The sequence below is a fragment of the Protomyctophum bolini genome (assembly GCF_963924005.1).
Source record: "Protomyctophum bolini genome assembly, chromosome: 12".
In the NCBI taxonomy this organism is placed as follows: Eukaryota; Metazoa; Chordata; class Actinopteri; order Myctophiformes; family Myctophidae; genus Protomyctophum; species Protomyctophum bolini.
The window spans coordinates 8,310,011-8,328,146 of record NC_137873.1 but is presented as its reverse complement, the minus strand read 5'-3'; the positions used below and the strand labels follow the sequence as shown (position 1 = coordinate 8,328,146).

General features: G+C 44.3%; 1 protein-coding gene across 1 annotated transcript in view; it reads left to right on the top strand.

Moving 5' to 3' along the window:
- Positions 1 to 18,136, top strand: part of pappa2 (pappalysin 2) — a 177,985-nt gene that overhangs the window by 140,529 nt on the left and 19,320 nt on the right. The window contains exon 31 of the mRNA XM_080778846.1: positions 14,102 to 14,200. Within this exon, the coding sequence (XP_080634972.1) occupies positions 14,102 to 14,200 (99 nt within the window). The remainder of the gene's footprint in view (positions 1 to 14,101; positions 14,201 to 18,136) is intronic.

Below are 18,136 nucleotides of genomic sequence, written 5' to 3'. Positions count from 1 at the left end.
CACCAGCACAATGGTCTGGACTTTAATTAACACCAGAGGAACTCCATCTCCTGATTCATCAGCTGACTCTGCTACCATCATTGGTACCAAGATGTTTGTATTCGGGGGCTGGACATGAGTGTTTGACACAGAGACCAACGACTGGCTGAACAAACCTTCTGCACAACTTCTACCAGAAGGACGCTGGTGTCATTCAGCATTTACCTACAATGGAGAGCTGTACATATTTGGTGGCTGTAACCGTAATCAGAAATTCAATGATGTGTGGAAATTAGGGATGGCCAAAAGGAAAGATTGTATTAACCGGTTACCGCCAGCACTTGTCGGCTAATTAACCGTTAGCCGTTAAGGGAAAAAAAGCGCTGTTTTGCGCATTAAAAATAGACAAATACACCGTTTACACGTGGCCTGCTGTCAATCAGTGCACTAGTGCGTAGGCTACAGTCTTCTATACGCACATATGTATCGCGGACCGATCAGGAAGGATTAGAGGGAGAGAGAGAGAGAGAGAGAGAGAGAGAGAGAGAGAGAGAGAGAGAAAGAAAGAGAAAGACAGAAAGACGTGTTAGAGAGAGCGTCTCTCTAACGTGCGCGAGCGAGAAAGAGAGAACGTCAGAGAGAGAGAGAGAGAGAGGGGGGGGGGGGGTCCCGTTAGCAACAAGCTAACAGCATACCGGTACGTTCGTTCTATGATCCATAAAACGACAGATCTGCCGTTTAAGGAACCAACGTTCGTTGCATGAAGGGCAGATCTGCGGGCGCGCAATGCTGTGTGTGTTTTCGTCTTTTTTTCTTTTTCCCTCCTGCTTCCACAGTCCACTATACTACATGCAGTTGCTTTGGTGTTTTTGTTTTGGGGGAATTAAGTCACGGCACATGCGTGGTTGCACTGACAGTAAAGGTGGAAAGAGGGGGTGTCTGTGTGTGTGTGTGTGCTTGGTGCTTTGGCCCGGTGAACCATTAGCCGTTAGTGTTGTCGGTAAACAAATTAATAAACGGCTAACGGTTGTCGATTGGACACCCCTAGTGGAAATTCAGTCCAGAGACCTTTTCCTGGAAGAAGGTTGAGCCCAAGGGGAAAGGACCATGTCCAATGCAAGATATGTGCTGTTGCATTGTGGGAGATCATATCATCCTCTTTGGAGGATACAAAGGAGATCACACTATCTCTGATGAGCTGTTCATTTTAGACTTCAGTCCTTGTCTTAAGACGTTATGTAAGCTAGAAGTTATTCAGTATGCTCTGGACCAATCAGAACTCCCACACGACATCAGGTGGGAACTGGCAGCCATGGCAACCAACGACAACAGACGACAACAACAATAACAACCGAGACCACATTCCAGATGAAGGAACAGCAGAAAGATCAAGAAATGATGGATCAACATCTCATCCCACCTGATGGTGAGCCACCTCTCAGCATCACTTACTGAGATTCAAATCTCAGGAGACTCCTTCTCTCCAGACAGGCTCTCTAACCATTCAGCTAGGCATCAAACAATGACAATAGTTCCGTCCAACACAATGCGGTGGAAACACAAACCTGTGTCTGTATGTTCCAAACTGAACACGGTGGAACTCTCTTTATTGTATATTTATTTCTATGATCTTTTTTTATTTAAAGGACCAAGGAGTCTGGCATCTCCCTTAGAGACAGGGTGAGAAGTTCAGTCATGCGGGAGAGACTCCTTCGCCTGGAAAGGAGCCATGCTTAGGTGATTCAGGCATCTGGTTAGGATGCCTCTCGTGAGCATCTCCCTAGGGAGGTCCTCAAGGCACGTCCCACTGGGAGGAGACCCCCGGGGGGCAGACCAAGGACCAGTTGGACTCACTGGCCTTGGAAAGCATCGGGATCCCCCAGGAGGAAGTCACTAATGTTGCTCTGGAGAGGGAAGTCTGGATCTCTCTGGTGGAGCTGTTGCCCCCGCGACCCGACTACGGATAAGCGGTTGAAGATAGATTGGATGGATGGATGGATGATTCTAAGTGTTATTGTTTTCTTCTGGGCCTGGCGGCGGTGGGCCGCTCTAGGTTTTGACTGTGGCATTAATGTAGATAGAAACATTTACAATGATTCAACCGTAGATATATAGACCAGTAAGACGCGCAAACGCGGGAAGCGAACGCAGCTCGTACATATTCACCATGACTCATGCGTTCGTGTGTCTGTGCCCTTTGTGCCCATATATGGAGCTGAGTGATTTGTTTGTGATTGATGCAACACACTCCATATTTGGACGTAGCTCCATATATGGGCACCAAGGGGGGACACACGCACACACGCACGCACGGACAGACAGACAGACAGACATGATCTGCTAGGTCTCATTGCGAACGCAGTGATTGCGAACGCAGTGAGCACTTACTATGAGACCTAGCAGATCATGTCTGTCTGTGTGTCTGTCTGTCTGTCTGTCCCGCTACCCAAATATGGAGTGTGTTGCATCAGCAATCACTCAGCTCCATATATGGGCACAAAAGGGGCCAGGTCCACTCAGCTCCATATATGGGCACAAAAGGGGCCAGGTCCACATATACAGTAACAGCGGGACAGACACACAGACAGACAGACATGATCTGCAGGGTCTCAGCTGTGTTCGCTTCCCGCGTTTGCGCGTCTTACTGGTAGTAAGTGCTCATTGCGTTCGCAATAACCATAGATATATAGAGAGCATCACGTGTGGAAACAACGAAGGCTCTGAACTTCTGAAGCACCGTTTTCTGTCCTACACTGATGTCCATGAGACTCCATCCATCCCTCTGCTTTATCATTTAACCTATTCTGACCTGAGATCAGATTCTAAAAATGTCTTCTAAATGCTGACAGTTTTCTGAAAAAGCTGTTTCTATGTCAGTCGTTCTTTGATTTTTCAAAAATAGCAGATCTACAAGCTCATAGCGCGCCACCGAGTGGCGCGCTATGAGCTTGTAGATCTGCTATTGTTCAATAGCTAAAGTAGAACAGAATGCTAACACCAAGAGGGGTTCCCGCCCAAAATGGGTTAAAGCAATGACACTTGTGATTAGATTAGATTGAACTGCATGGGAAAAACCCCACAAGACAAATATTTAAAAAATGAGACATATATTTAAAGATGAAAAGGTAAGACATTTGATCATGAAATGTAATGGACTCTGTGGGTCGCTACAGTACATGAAGGTTAATATAAAGGTAGTAAATATGTATGTTCCCTGTCAGCTTTGCTTTGTTTTAAACTGGACCGTATAATTGTGCTGGAGAGGATTGTGTTGAAAAGCAGGTGCAATTGACAATATGCACACGGCTGCTATCTTGCCAGCTTGCAAGGTGCAACTTCCCATAGACATCCAAACAGAAAAGTCCTATCTAATTGTATTTAACATGTAACATTGCCGCTGAACGGAAAGCTTGAATTATCCTCTTTCTATATCTGCAATGTGTTTGTTTCATAAAAGTCCACCGTAGACATGTTATGAGCTACTCCCTGTCAATAAATTCCTTGCAGATGTTTTTTTTCTTTTTTCCTAAGTGGAGTTTGGAAGCGCTCGTTGACTATCACTCAACAGCCCAGGCGTACGTACCACCTGTTTTGAATTTGCACATAACGCAGGAGGTTGCTTTACTGAAAACGAGCGCTTCTAAACACTTGGAATACACAATAATAATCATCTGCAAGTCATTTCTTGACAGGAAGTAGCTCATAACATGTCTACGGTGGGTTATTGTGAAACAAAAACTTTGCTTATAGTAAGTCAATAATTCAAGCTTTTTGTACAGCTGCAATGCAAGTTTGACGTTATTTAATACAATTAGATTTAGATAGGACTTTTCTGTTTGGATAAATGGGCTGTCTATCTATGGGCAGTTGCACCTATTTAGCACCTTGCTGGCAAGATGGCAGCCGTGTGCATATCGTCGATAGAGGCGGGTGGTGTAAATGCATGCGAGGGGCTGTGTTGGGTACCCAGAACTATACGCACACAGGAGCGTCCTCCTTTCGGTCTTGCTGGTGGCCCCTAGATATAGCTGGTGGCCCCTAGGTATATAGCTGGTGGCCCCTAGGCATAGCTAACAGCTGCCCAGTGCCCAGGTATGTTTGAAGACCTTTATTTATAAGAGAAGTTTCTATTTCTATTTTCCGCCAGAAAACTAAGGCTTTAACTATACCAGATCTATCTATGAACGTAACTCGAGAAACGTTCGCCCAACCAACTTCAAATTGGAGTTTGAAGTGTGTTGGGCGAACCCACAGGGAGTGGCAGTGCCCGGTTGTCGAGTCCGTCGGACGCACGGTTGTCCAGAACCGCCACAAAAGGCCTCTGGCCCGGCCGGGCTCTGGACAGACAGGAACCCCTGCCCCGGCTCCATAGATGGAGCTGGCCTGTTCTGACATCACAACAATCCATATTTGGGCATGCCTGACACATAACATAATATTGGAATAGAGGGGCACAGGGACACATATACAGAGATCTCCATATATGGGCATAAAAGGGACACAGACAGATGGATCTCCAACTTCCATCGTTACCGACTCTCGTGCTCTGCAGCCGGGCGCCGGTTCAGTGCCTTTAAAAAAAAAAAAAAGGTACATTTCATTCTTATTTTATCGCCCCCTCAATATCTTTAGAGCGGTTACACAGTGTATCATCTGAACTCATAAAACCGGAGAGAATTTTATTTCGGCAAACTGTCCGTGTAGGATTTTCGGCGAGGCCTGGAACTACCGATGGAACACATAAACAGTATTAACGCATTTTGGGCGGGAACCCCCTTTTGGTGTTTTAAAGCATTATGTTATACTTTAGCTGTTGGGAAAATAGCAGATCTACGAGCTCGCAGCGCGGCATCGAGTGCCGCGCTACGAGCTCGTATTAGGTCTTGCTATTTTTGAAAAATCGTGAAATTGTGGCGCAATTCTTTGAATATATCTTTCAGAGCCAACGTTTTTAAGTCAAATCTTTGCTTCTTGGGGGGGGGGGCCCTGGAAGGAACTACATATTTTCAGATGGGAGTCCGCGGCCAAATGGAGATAAGTCTGGGGGTTCCTTGAAATTAAAATGTTTGAGAACAACTGACATATAGAAACATGGGGTTTTTTTCCAGAACTTTCAGGATTCAGTGTAGAATCGTCCTCAATGGGTCTAAATGGGTTAAAATATTCCCACTACCTGCCAAGCGAGCTGCATTTCCCCCGTCCACCTTCCCGTGAACGTTGCTAGGCTAACGCAGCGAGCGCTCCATGACAACACTGTAAATTATACCACAGCACATGTTGTAGCGCACGCTCTGCCATGCCAGATCTCATCCAGATGGCGTAGAGGGTTCTCTCTCTCCATCTCTCTCTCTCTCTCTCTCTCTCTCTCTCTCTCTCTCTCTCTCTCCATCTCTCTCTGTCTCTCTCTCTCCTCTCTCTCCTCTCTCTCTCCTCTCTCTCTCTCTCCTCTCTCTCTCCATCTCTCTCTGTCTCTCTCTCTCCTCTCTCTCTCATCTCTCTCTCTCTTCTCTCTCTCAAACCAAAATGATGATCAGTCCAAATGGTCGACGGAGGGGAAGGACTTGACCTTTTGCTGTTAGTACAGTGGGTCCTTCCCTGCATGCAGACCAGTGTCCGTCACCACTGTTCACATCAAAGGCCCATTTTTTATTCAGCATTAAAATGTTTTATTCCACAATTTTCTAACGCATTTTTCCACCCAGTGTCAATTATCTAATGTAATCCTGGGCGCTGTATACACTTCCTCTGCCAACCTGGGGGGGGGGGGGGGGGGGACTGACCTCATGCTTCCTTCTATGCATGAGGAGTCCAAGCTGTTTTTTTTCACCTGACGGGGGGGAGTTTCCCCTGGCCGGACGTATAGCGCGTGGAAGGAATTATTTCCGACCAGTTCCTTTCCCCTCCATCAGGCCCCCTGACTGGCCAGGGGGAGGTAGTTTAAAGACCAGGATTACTGCATGTTTTTGTGAGGGTACCTACCCTAGGGGACACGGGGAGAACATGTGAGAGTACCTACCCTAGGGGACACGGGAGAACAAGGGTACCTACCCTATAGGGGACACGGGGAGAACATGTGAGGGTACCTACCCTAGGGGACACGGGGAGAACATGTGAGAGTACCTACCCTAGGGGACACGGGAGAACAAGGGTACCTACCCTATAGGGGACACGGGGAGAACATGTGAGAGTACCTACCCTAGGGGACACGGGGATAACATGTGAGGGTACCTACCCTAGGGGACACGGGAGAACATGTGAGGGTACCTACCCTATAGGGGACACGGGGAGAACATGTGAGGGTACCTACCCTATAGGGGACACGGGGAGAACATGTGAGGGTACCTACCCTATAGGGGACACGGGGAGAACATGTGAGAGTACCTACCCTAGGGGACACGGGGATAACATGTGAGGGTACCTACCCTAGGGGACACGGGAGAACATGTGAGGGTACCTACCCTATAGGGGACACGGGGAGAACATGTGAGGGTACCTACCCTATAGGGGACACGGGGAGAACATGTGAGGGTACCTACCCTATAGGGGACACGGGGAGAACATGTGAGGGTACCTACCCTATAGGGGACACGGGGAGAACATGTGAGGGTACCTACCCTATAGGGGACACGGGGAGAGCATGTGAGGGTACCTACCCTAGGGGACACGGGGAGAACATGCAAACTCCACACAGAAGGCATTTGAGCCTTTGATGAGGTTTAGCCTGTCCACAATAGCATGCTTGATGTGGTGCCACATAGGAGAGATAACAGGCAGATGTTTGTATAAATAACAATTATTCTACATTCTGTAATTATGTGTAGATGTCTCGTGTAAATCAAGTAATGCAGATGATTAACAATAATGTAACTCTTGAGGTCTCATTTTATCGCTCTCAAGAGTTAAAGATCTAATAAGAAGGGTCCATTTGGTTTTCCAACTTGCCATCATTTAACTGGGGGACCAGTGGACCACCTGGAACCTCCTCAAGGACCACTCGTTGAAAGACATGGGGTACAATATTGTGGGGTAAAGATTGTAAGTTAAATACAGAGAGAGAGAGAGAGAGAGAGAGAGAGAGAGAGAAAGAGAGAGAGAGAGAGAGTAGACTTCTTGTAAATGCAGATGTTTAGTAACAATTAAACTTTTGACAGATCCATTTGGATTAATTTTACGCTCTCAAGAGTTAAAGATCTAATCAAGGCTAATTTATCATCAACTCTCCATCATTTATCTGGGGACCACCTGGAACCCCCTCAAGGACCACAAGTTAGTCGCTAGCTATAAAGGGCCTGGGTTCGATTCCCACTGGGGACAATGTGGGCGTGTCATCAGCGCCCATACCCTGGGTATGGGCCTTTCTGTGTGTAGTTCTCCCCGTGTCCGATAGGGTATAGGTACCCTCACAAAAACATGCAGTAACCCTGGTCTCTATACTGAAGACCCTCTCAAGAGTTAGTAGAGTTAGTAGAACTACGGCCCCTGCAGCCAGTGTAAAATACCCGGTAACCTGAGACCTCTAGTGGCTTATTTGCTTGTCCTCGATTATGTATGATTATGTATTGTCTTGTATTTGCTGTATGTCGCTGGACCCCCTCGAAAACGAGATGATATACATCTCAAGGGGATATCCTTTCTCAATAAAGGTTCATATACATATATTTATTGCTTAAATAACGTGTTCCTTCCACGCGCTATACAACCAACCGGGGAAACCCCCGTCAGGTGAAATTGACTGGACTTGTCTTGGACTCCTCATGCATTGATTGATGGAAGCATGAGGTCAGTCCGTTGCTCTCCCCAGGTTGGCAGAGGGAGTGTAGCGCCCAGGATTACAAAAAATTGTGGGAGTATTAAACAAATACATTAATGATTCATCCCATTGGACATCTGCGGGGCTCTAATGTTGCCCTTAAAAAAATATTTTTATTTTACAGTGAATTAAATGTGTTTACAATATAGACAACGATATAGGCTCAGAGGAATGCAATTACAAAATGGTAATTTGTAATTGAACATCGGCCGTATATAATATATACATTGGCCTCGATGAAGTGCTTTGACTTGAAAACACCCCACTGTGTGTGTGTTTTTCTTCAAACAAGAAAAACCCTGCATACACACTCTGCAGGCAGGCTTTAATGTGAGTTATACAAACCAAACAGTGTGTTTCATAGGGGAGGTAATTACTTAACTGAGAGGAGCTCGGTGGAGGGAGACCCCGATCAGGAAGTGGTGGCTGTGGAGGACGCTGAGGAGCCCTCCAAAACATTTAGCATTTCTTGGTTGCCATGGAGTTTATTTTGTTAAGCCATTAAAAACGGGAAAGCATATATCGTGTTGCTTTTCCGTTCTGTGTGGGTGGTCTGTCGTCCTCCCGGAACAAAATATTTTCAGATGCGGCGGCGGCGGGGGGTCCGTCCGGCCACATGCAGTATACATAATTTTGGGGGTCCTTCATTGACATAAAAAAGGTTTGAGCACTCCTCATAATTACGCAGCAACGTGAGTTTGTCTTTCGAGGTGTTAAAGGATTAAGTGCATGGCTTTCACTGTGCATTAAACTTAGGGGCTGGTGGGGTTTGTTGCCTTTCTGAGCACATTAAAATCCCGCCACCATTGCCTCACTCTATTTGTCAGGCTGCTTGGCTTTTAAGCCATTTTGGACTGAGGACGATTAAAAAAAAAGTCTTCTAAAATCAAAACATTTTTTTCTGAAAAACCTATGTTTTCTATGTCAGTTGTGCTCGACCTTTTTCATGTCAAGGACCCCCAGAATTATCTCTATTGGGCCACGGACCCCCCCCCCATCTCAAAATATGTAGTTCCAGGGACCCCCCCCCCCCCCCCCAGAAGCCAATATTTTAGTTAAAATGTTCAAATATATTCAAAGATTTGCACCACATTTTTACGACTATTAGCTTGTATAGATCTGCTATTTTTCAATAGCGCTAAAGCATAACATAATGCTAACACCAAAAGGGGTTCACGCTCAAAATGGGTTAAGCTATACAAAATGTGGTTGGCTCACACTTTTCAAGCAGACTTTGTTGAATGTTGTTTCAGTGTGAGGGGGGGAGAAGAAAAATAATAATTTTCTCTTTTTTTTTGTGCGTAATCTCTGGCCCGAGGGTTGTTTGTCAGTAGCAATTAATATGTATTTTCGGTTGATTGTTTGCGTTGTTTATATGCGTTGTTTTTGGACAGCGTTCGGGGTGACGGCACCGGTCTATATACGAGGAGGGGGGGAGAAAGACAAACAGGAACGTCATAAAACCATTCATAAAATATTTTTTAGGACACATTACCTATAGGGGCGGAGCCGTCTATAGAAGGGGGGGGGGTCTGGGGTGGGGTCTGTCTCTGTGTGCGTATGTGTGTCGTGTGTGTGTGTGTGTGTGTGTCATGTGTGTGTGTGTGTGTGCGCGCTAATCTCGGAAAACCATCGGCGCCACACTGTGTTGCGTTACATTCTTCAACGGAAGCGACATCTGTACCTGTATTTGAAATAGTCTCACACAAAATCCTACTATAAATGCGTGACATCTCTGTCTGTGTGCGTGCATACGTGTGTGTGTGTGTGCGTGTGTGTAATGCACGTAACCCGAGAACCGTTCACCCCACCGACTTCAAATTCGACACACGTGTTCCACACCCCCGCAGGGAGTGCAGTGCCCGCGGCCTCGAGTCGGTCGGTACCCACGGTTCTCCAGAACCACCACAAAAGGCTCTGGTCATGCAGGCTCTGCCAGTGGGCCTATAATCAGCCTAAACAATCCCTACAATCCCCCCTCACCTGTGCAATTTCCACCTTCTGCCTCAGCCAATTGAGTGCCATGGCAACCCCACGCCTGACAATTGATTAGCCTACTTACGTAACCATTCCACTTTTCACAGGCAGTCAGTTTGCCCTCTTCAGACACGGGCAGATACAGAGATATTTTTTTTAAAGATTAAACTACGTCCGATTAGGAAGGGCAGAGTTAAAGACGGAGTGCTGTTGTTGTATGATATAGGGGGAGGGGTTGATATTGTGATGTCACTATAGCACAGTTTTTTTTTTTCATTGGCACATTTTGAATGTCCAGGTTTCAGCCTCCAGGAAGAAACCCCTAAAATACAAATTGCACATAACAACCACATGCACCGAGGGGTCTATAACAAAGTACTGTCACCACCTCATAAACACATGGAAAACTGGAAAAATATCATGGCACTCCATATTTAACATTACTGACATACTTCACTTTACTGTACTCCAAGTTCTGGTAGAAAAACACAAAGCACTCATGCCTGCTGACGTGACACATCATCTTATTGGCTATACCAGCTCCTGCACGCACGCACACATGCATGCACGCACGGCGCACGCATGCACACACACACACACACACACACACACACACACGCACATGTCCACCCATCAGTCTCACACCATCCTTCTTATCAATGTAATCACGCTTGGCACATTTCTCATTATCACATAACAGCTTGGATGGCATTCTGGGGGTGGGTAGTTGTTGAAATGTAATGTCAGTTGTTAAAGAATGATGAACTTAGGAGTGAACTTTGTTTTTTAAAATGACCGAAATAAAGATTCAAACTCAAACTCAACCCTTTAAGACCGGGAATGCATCTGTGTCACCTTAGCTTTTTAAATGGGGAATTCCACTTATTTTCAACATTTTACTATGCCATTAATATACCTTGGAGCTGTTATAAAAAATATATATATATAAAAAAAAGACCCCCCCCCCCCCCATTCTGTTTCCTAGGTCTGAAAAAAAATCATTAACATTGTGAAGTACATCTTGATGATGTCATCAAGATGTACTTCGCCATGTTCATTTTAATGTTTTAATTTGTACAAAGTGACAGACGTGTTCCGCATGAGTCAACGAGTTCCATGCCTTTTTGCCAAACGAGGCATGAGTTACATGTTCATTACAGTTCATTGTCAAACGATTACTACAGCGCCCCACCCTGGTCAATTAGAGTAAGACTGCCGGTATCAGTGCTATTTGGCATGACCCTCTAGTGAGTCTAGTCTATACCATACTGTTAAGTTGCATAGTCATGTGACTCTGCATGTATATACAACTGTCTGTATTAGGGGCAGAAGAAGATTTTTCATTGGCTCATGAAACCTTCATTTTGAAACTTAAAAAACAAAAGCCCAACATTTGCATTTGTAATTGGTCCAAAGTAGAAATGGGTATTTACATTTTGATCGTGCGTGTGTGTGTGTGTGACGGTGCATGCGTGCGTGCGTGTGTGACGGTGCGTGCGTGCGTGCGTGCGTGTGTGACGGTGCGTGCGTGCGTGCGTCCCTGTCAGCGCGGCGGTAGGGAGAGATAATGTATTTCCCATGCAGTAAAACAGACAATTAACCTCAAGCGAAACGCATGACCTCATTTTACCGCCGTATTGTGACGGTCGGACACTCCAGCACGACATTTATTTCTGACCTTTAGAACGATTCGAACGGGAATACTTATTAGAGCTAACGGAGGCTATACCCAGAGGTCAGAGGTCACATGGGAACGCCTACTGAGTGGCAACAAAAACCCCACTTTCTGGCTGTGAGAATGAGAGCCCATGACCTGTACATTCTACACAGAAAAGTCTCTCTGATTGTATTAACACCATTTTGGGGGCGGGAACCCCTTTAGGTGTTAGCATTATGTTATGCTTTATAGCTATTGAAAAATAGCAGATCTACAAGCTCATAAGCGCGCCACTCGGTGGCTATTTTAGAAAAACCGAAGAACGACTGACATAGAAACATTAGCTTTTTCAGAAAACTGTCAGGATGTAGAGGACATTTTTAGAATCTGATCTCAGGTCAAAATGGGTTAAACAACATTAAACAATCGACACATTTTGAGCCTGTAATTGGCTATAATTTATAATCTCCTCAAAAATGTTTTGCAAAATAGTAAAAAAAAAAGGTAAAGTAGTTTAACCCATTCTGAACGGGAACCCATTTTGGTGTTAGCATCATGTTATGCTTTGGCTATTGTAAATAGCAGATCTACAAGCTCATAGCGCGCCACCGAGTGGCGCGCTACAAGCTTGTAGGTCTGCTATTTTTGAAAAATCGAAGAACGACTGACATTTTTAGAATCTGATCTCAGGTCAGAATGGGTTAATCAGACCAGTGTGTGTCCAGTGGAAACCTCGTATGAATCTGATCTCAGGTCAGAATGGGTTAGAGATAAGGGGTTTAGCATGGACGGAAACGGAGCCCACTTGGCCTTTGGTGTTGTCCATTTTTTTTAGATCACAATTAAAGGCCAAATGCCAGGGCAGGAATGCACACCAGATATCTCAGAAATGTAATTGGCTTGGAATGGTGGATGAACCCTAATCGGTTGAGTCCATTCCGTCCAGTTGGGTTTCAGGAGCAACGTATTGCCTCAAAGGGCCCGCCCTGGCTGCTAGGTGGACTTTTCTAGATGCTAATTGCAGCACTGTGCGATCGTTTCCGATCCAAACAGAATTTTTTGGCACCGGGATAAATCATTGAGCGTCCGTATTAAAGCACATGCACAGACATATCGGTGCACAACAGCGCCTAATTGGAAGATTTACATGAAGATATTCAATGATTTTGCCCCGGGGTCTGTGGCGTATAATTACTGGAAAAGTATTTAGTCCGAAACTAGAGCGATTAAATAGATTTATTTATGGCATGGCAGGTTAGCTGGGAAAGGGAGAAGGGATTCTTGGACCAGATCGAGAACTATCTTTGAAGTTAGCAAAAAAAGCTCAGTAGAAATCTTCCCAACAGCTGCTTTCTCCCCCTGCGCCGAGAGTGCAGGTAGAATCTTAAGCCTTTGAAATGACTCCATCGGACCGCAGGGGGAAAGCCAAAAGTATCTTTGGCACTCACCCCTTATTTTATTTTTTTATTTTTTTGTGTATTGTTGGCACATCAGGGATTAAAAAGCTCTCAAGGTTAAGTCGAGAACGTTAAAAAGCATTTGCGTTCATTATGACGCATGGGGATTTTTTTTATGTAACCAGAATTCGACAACTTGCGTGCCACTGCAGAGTTTGACTCCCTTTCCCTGACCAAAGTGTTTCTGTTTGCGAACTTGACGTCATCCGGTATGCCTATAAGCAATTATACAAACCTGAACTTTGTAAACTTGTTTTTAAAAAGTGCTATACAAATAAAGTTGTTATTATTACCTAACGTGCTAACAATCATGTCTGTCTGTCTGTCTGTCTGTCATCTAACCAACTTTAAATATGTCCTTGCAATGCACAACACTAGATATTGTGCTGCAGGACCTGCATTGCATTTCTCTTTCATTTGTACTTTTTTTTGACTGGAAAAGAGTGCATTGGGTCTTCTCTTTTATTTATTTTTAATTCATTTTCTATTTTATTTTAAATAAGTGAATAATAATCAGAAGAAGCAATTTGATTATTTGGGAACCACACTGAACGCCCCAAAATGAACGCATTTATCTCTGCTGTACAAAAAGTACAAAATGTAAATTTTTCAGGAAATTAAAAATATACATTTTTCAGGAAACAAAGAAAACCTTATATTTTTAAAAACAAAGCAATACAGCCTCATCAAAGTTGGTGTTGTAACTTTATATATTATTGTCAATTACTTCCATGAGAGGGGGAGAGGTGGTGGAGTTAGTTGCTTTAGCAGACCGTTTGAGGGTCCAATGGCGTTAAAGGTAGAGTAAGTGATTTCACTTAATTCAAATATCACTTATTTTTTTGTTTTGTTGTGATAATCCTCTCTACTATAGAGTGTGCTGACCATATAAGGAGTTCCTCCCTGTCCCCAGTTAACCCCTGGGGGTCAAAAAACCTTAGGTTTCGTTTTTGACCATCTATCCTGATTGGACGAAGGCTTAGGTCCCACAGCCAAAAACGAAACCTAAGGTTTTTTGAGTGAAATCACTTACTCTACCTTTAAGAGGTTTTGTCCAAAGCACCTTTTTACTACTTTCCATTGGTTCAATATTTCCAAAACAACACACAGACGTATAAAGCTTGTCCAATAGCACTAATTTATGCAAAAAAAAAAACCTCCTCAAAAATGGAATTATGAGGTTTCCTCGATAATATGCTCTTTCTGTTTCTGTGTGTCTAGCCGTTCGGAGCAGACGGTTGGTGCGACACCATCAACAACCGCGCCTACTGCCAGTACGACGGAGGAGACTGCTGCCCGTCCACGCTGTCCACCAGAAAGGTGAGCTCTCTGTCCACACTGTGTTCACCAGAAAGGTGAGCTCTCTGTCCACGCTGTCCACCAGAAAGGTGAGCTCTCTGTCCACACTGTGTTCACCAGAAAGGTGAGCTCTCTGTCCACACTGTGTCCACCAGAAAGGTGAGCTCTCTGTCCACACTGTGTTCACCAGAAAGGTGAGCTCTCTGTCCACGCTGTCCACCAGAAAGGTGAGCTCTCTGTCCACGCTGTCCACCAGAAAGGTGAGCTCTCTGTCCACTGACGCACCCCGGGCTGCACCCAGTGCCGTCTCCAGGCTATATTCTCAGCATGCAACCAATTCAAGTGTAAAATGACTGGATCTCTTAATTGTTCCCTATAGTCCCTTCCTAACATTTTAGTCTAGTTTTTATTTGTTGACGAAATTGTCAATTATATTTAGTCTTAGTTTTAGTCATCATAGCTTAGTTTTCATTTAGTTTCCATTTAGTTTTTGTCAGTGAAAAAAGGTAGTCGACGAACATTTTTCGTCTTAGTTTTAGTCGAGGAAATCAACACTGCCCATGCATGCCTTTGGCTCTAGTCTCATGAACTATATTCCACAATCTCCGATTGCTATACAGAGCCCGGAAACTAGAACTACTACCCTGGGGTGCCCAAAAGGTAGATCGTGATCTACCAGTATAGATCACAAAGGCTGTGCAGGTAGAACACATGAAATGCCCCTAAAATTATGTAATATATATTACCAGTAAGACGCGCAAACGCGGGAAGCGAACGCAGCTCGTACATATTTGGGTTTTGGACGTATAGCTGCTTTGGGGACTCCTTATATGGTTACCTTATATGGTTATGGCTGAGTCATGGTGACGTAATCACTCAGCTCCATATATGGGCACAAAAGCGGGACAGACAGACACACAGACACACAGACAGACATGATCTGCTAGGTCTCATAGTAAGTGCTCACTGCATTCGGAATAAATATTTTTGGTATCTGTCACATGAATTAAAGTGACTTGATTGATTGACATCCTGTCAGCTCAAATCCACAATGCGATATGCATATACTCTCTTTTCAAGAATGTTGCACATAAACGTCAGTATGGCATTCCAAAGTTATATACAACAAAAAAAAAGTTTTAGACCAGCTCAAATGCTTGTTGAGCTGGTCATTTTGAAAATAGCTCTCAAGTCAAAAAACGTGTGGGCACCCTTTATGTTTTAAAATATCTTTAGAGCGTATTTTATTTTTTTTCCATTTCTGCTAAGCTAGATATGCTCAGATGGACGGATTTGTTTTTTTACTAGATGATTTATATTTATATTAGGATACATTTGCGTGACTGTACATATATATACAAACGGAAGTGGGGAGGAGGCTTCGCTTCCGCTTTATATTTTACTCGTGATCAGAGCTTCCGTTGCTCCAGACTGTATATGGCTCGGTGTCCTCCCGGTGGGGGCTCCTCACTGGCAGGTGCGTTCCTAGGTATGGGATTGGACACCATTGGTGTGTGAACGTGGGAAGTGAGGACGCTGGCGTCGACTGTTCGCCGCTTCACCTCCCAACGTATATGAATTATGAATTAATGAACCATTGTAAAGCGCTTTGAGTAAAGGCACGTAGTGCGTAGAAAAGTAGTATAAAAATGCAATCCATTATTATTAACCCATTTAGGCCTGACGTTTTTTTTTTTTATGTCTTTTTCTGAAAAACCTCATGTTTCTATATCAGTGGTTCTCAATATTTAATCTCAAGGACCCCCAAAAGTATATGAAATTGGCCGCTGACCCCCATCTGAAAATGTGTTGTTATAGGGACCACCTCCCATAGAAGCAAATATTTGAGTTAAAAACGTTCCCTCTGAAAGAGTATATGGTATTCAAAGCTTTGCACCCCATGTTCATGACTTTTTTTTAAATAGCAGACCTATTCAAGCTCGTAGCGCGCCACTCGGTGGCGTGCTATGAGCTTGTATAGATCTGCTATCTTTCTAACATAATGTTTAAAACACGCCCCAAGATGGGTTAATACATTTGGGTGGCGAAGAAGCGGTGAAATGGTTTTAGTGTATAGTTTTTAGTCGACTAAATATCACAAGATATTATAGTCGACTAAAAATCTACAGTTGATTTTTGTGTCCACAAACGTGTATTTTTTTGCGGGGCCGTGATGGCGTGGTATAAATGGCCGATTTCACACTCGGTTGCACGCTGAAAACGGCAGCGGCGTGTGGACAACGCTGTCAAGAGTTGTTTTCAAACCTCTATTCTACTTTCTTCTTGCTTTTCTTCCTTTTCCTTCTTTCGATCCTCTTGTGTGGTCTCTCTGGCCAGAGGGTCGTATATCCCAAAAGATATTCCAGCTGTAAAGGCAAGCCTGCGTCTCTAATCTGAATGATTGAATCATGCTTCTTCTTTTTTTTAAAGGGCTTTTTTTTCGACCTTCAAAAAGGGCTGCAAAAAGAAGAAAAAAAAAAGTGCGTCTCTTCTCCTGGCACAGCCGGTGTGTGCCTAATCGATGATGGAGTCCTTTTGTAACTCCAAAAGCACATGCGTGCACGTTGCACGCACGCACACACACACACGATGCGTGCACGGCAGAGGGGGGGGGGGGGGGGGGGGGGGAAGCAGGTCCATTTGGGTCAGTTGTTACACTCTCAGAGTTACACATAACCCATTCAGACCCCAAGGCTGATTCTATAAAAAGAAAATAATATGGCTTCTAAATCTAAAACATTTTCTGAAAAACCCTATGTTTCTATTATGTCAGTGGTGCTTTTCTTCATGTCAAGGACCCCCATAATGATCTGTATTTGACCGCGGACCGCCATCTGAACATATGTAGTTCCAGGGACACGAAGCAAAGATTTGAGTTTAAAACGGAAAGAATATTTATTCAAAGATTTCCGCCGCATTTTTTTCCCACGATCGTTCAAAAATAGCAGATCTACAGTACGAGCTCGTATAGCATGAGCTTGTAGATCTTGTATTTTTTCAACAGCGACAGTATATAACGTATTTAATGCTTATATAAAGACATTAAAACGGGTTCCCGTCCTGAAAGGTATAAACAACAGCGAAGGGAGGATTTGGAGAACCCCCCCCCCTCCCCCTCTCTCTCTCTCCCCGGCATGAGGTCTGCCCCGCCGCAGCTCGGGAGACTTTTCTGCTAAGCAAACAAACACAGGCCCTCTGCTTCTGCCCCGCTCGCCTTTCTCCTGTTAACCCATTTGGACCTGGCAAACGAGGCTATACGAAATGTCTTCTAAATCCTGACCGTTTTCTGAAAAACCCTATATAGGGCTCCATTTTGGTCACCGCTAAACCCCTTATCCCTAAACTTCTTTGCTTTTTTTTTACTATTTTGAAAAACATTTTTGAATAGTTCAACTAGACAATCTACATGTTGTGAGCTTGTAGACTGGGCATTTTAACTATTCAAAAATGTTTTGCAAAATAGTAAAAAAAAAAGGCAAAGAAGTTTAGGGATAAGGCCTGTTTAGCGGTGTTCTCAAACACTCCCATCTTTTCAGTATGTTGTTCCAGCCATGGGACCTTATTGTCCCAGGAGCAAAGATTTGAGTTAAAAAACGTTGGCTGTGAAAATAATATATATTCAAAGATTTGAACGCCACATTTCCACGATGTGCGCGTAGTGCCGCGCTACGAGCTTGTAGATCTGCTATTTTTCAATAGCTAAAGTGTAACACAATGCGTAGTTAAAACACCAAAAGGTGGTTCCGCCCAGAAGGGATTAATGACCGTACCCATTTAGTCTCCCTAAAACAACAGAGGGGTCCACTGTGTCCTCGGCTCTTTCCACTAGGAGGGCAAATAAACAGCTTTTCAGCAGCCCCCCCCCCCCCCCTACCTATGAGCTTTCTCACCATGTTTGTTTGTGTTTTTATAATATTAATATTAATACATTCATATTGTGTGTAATGCAAACGGTGA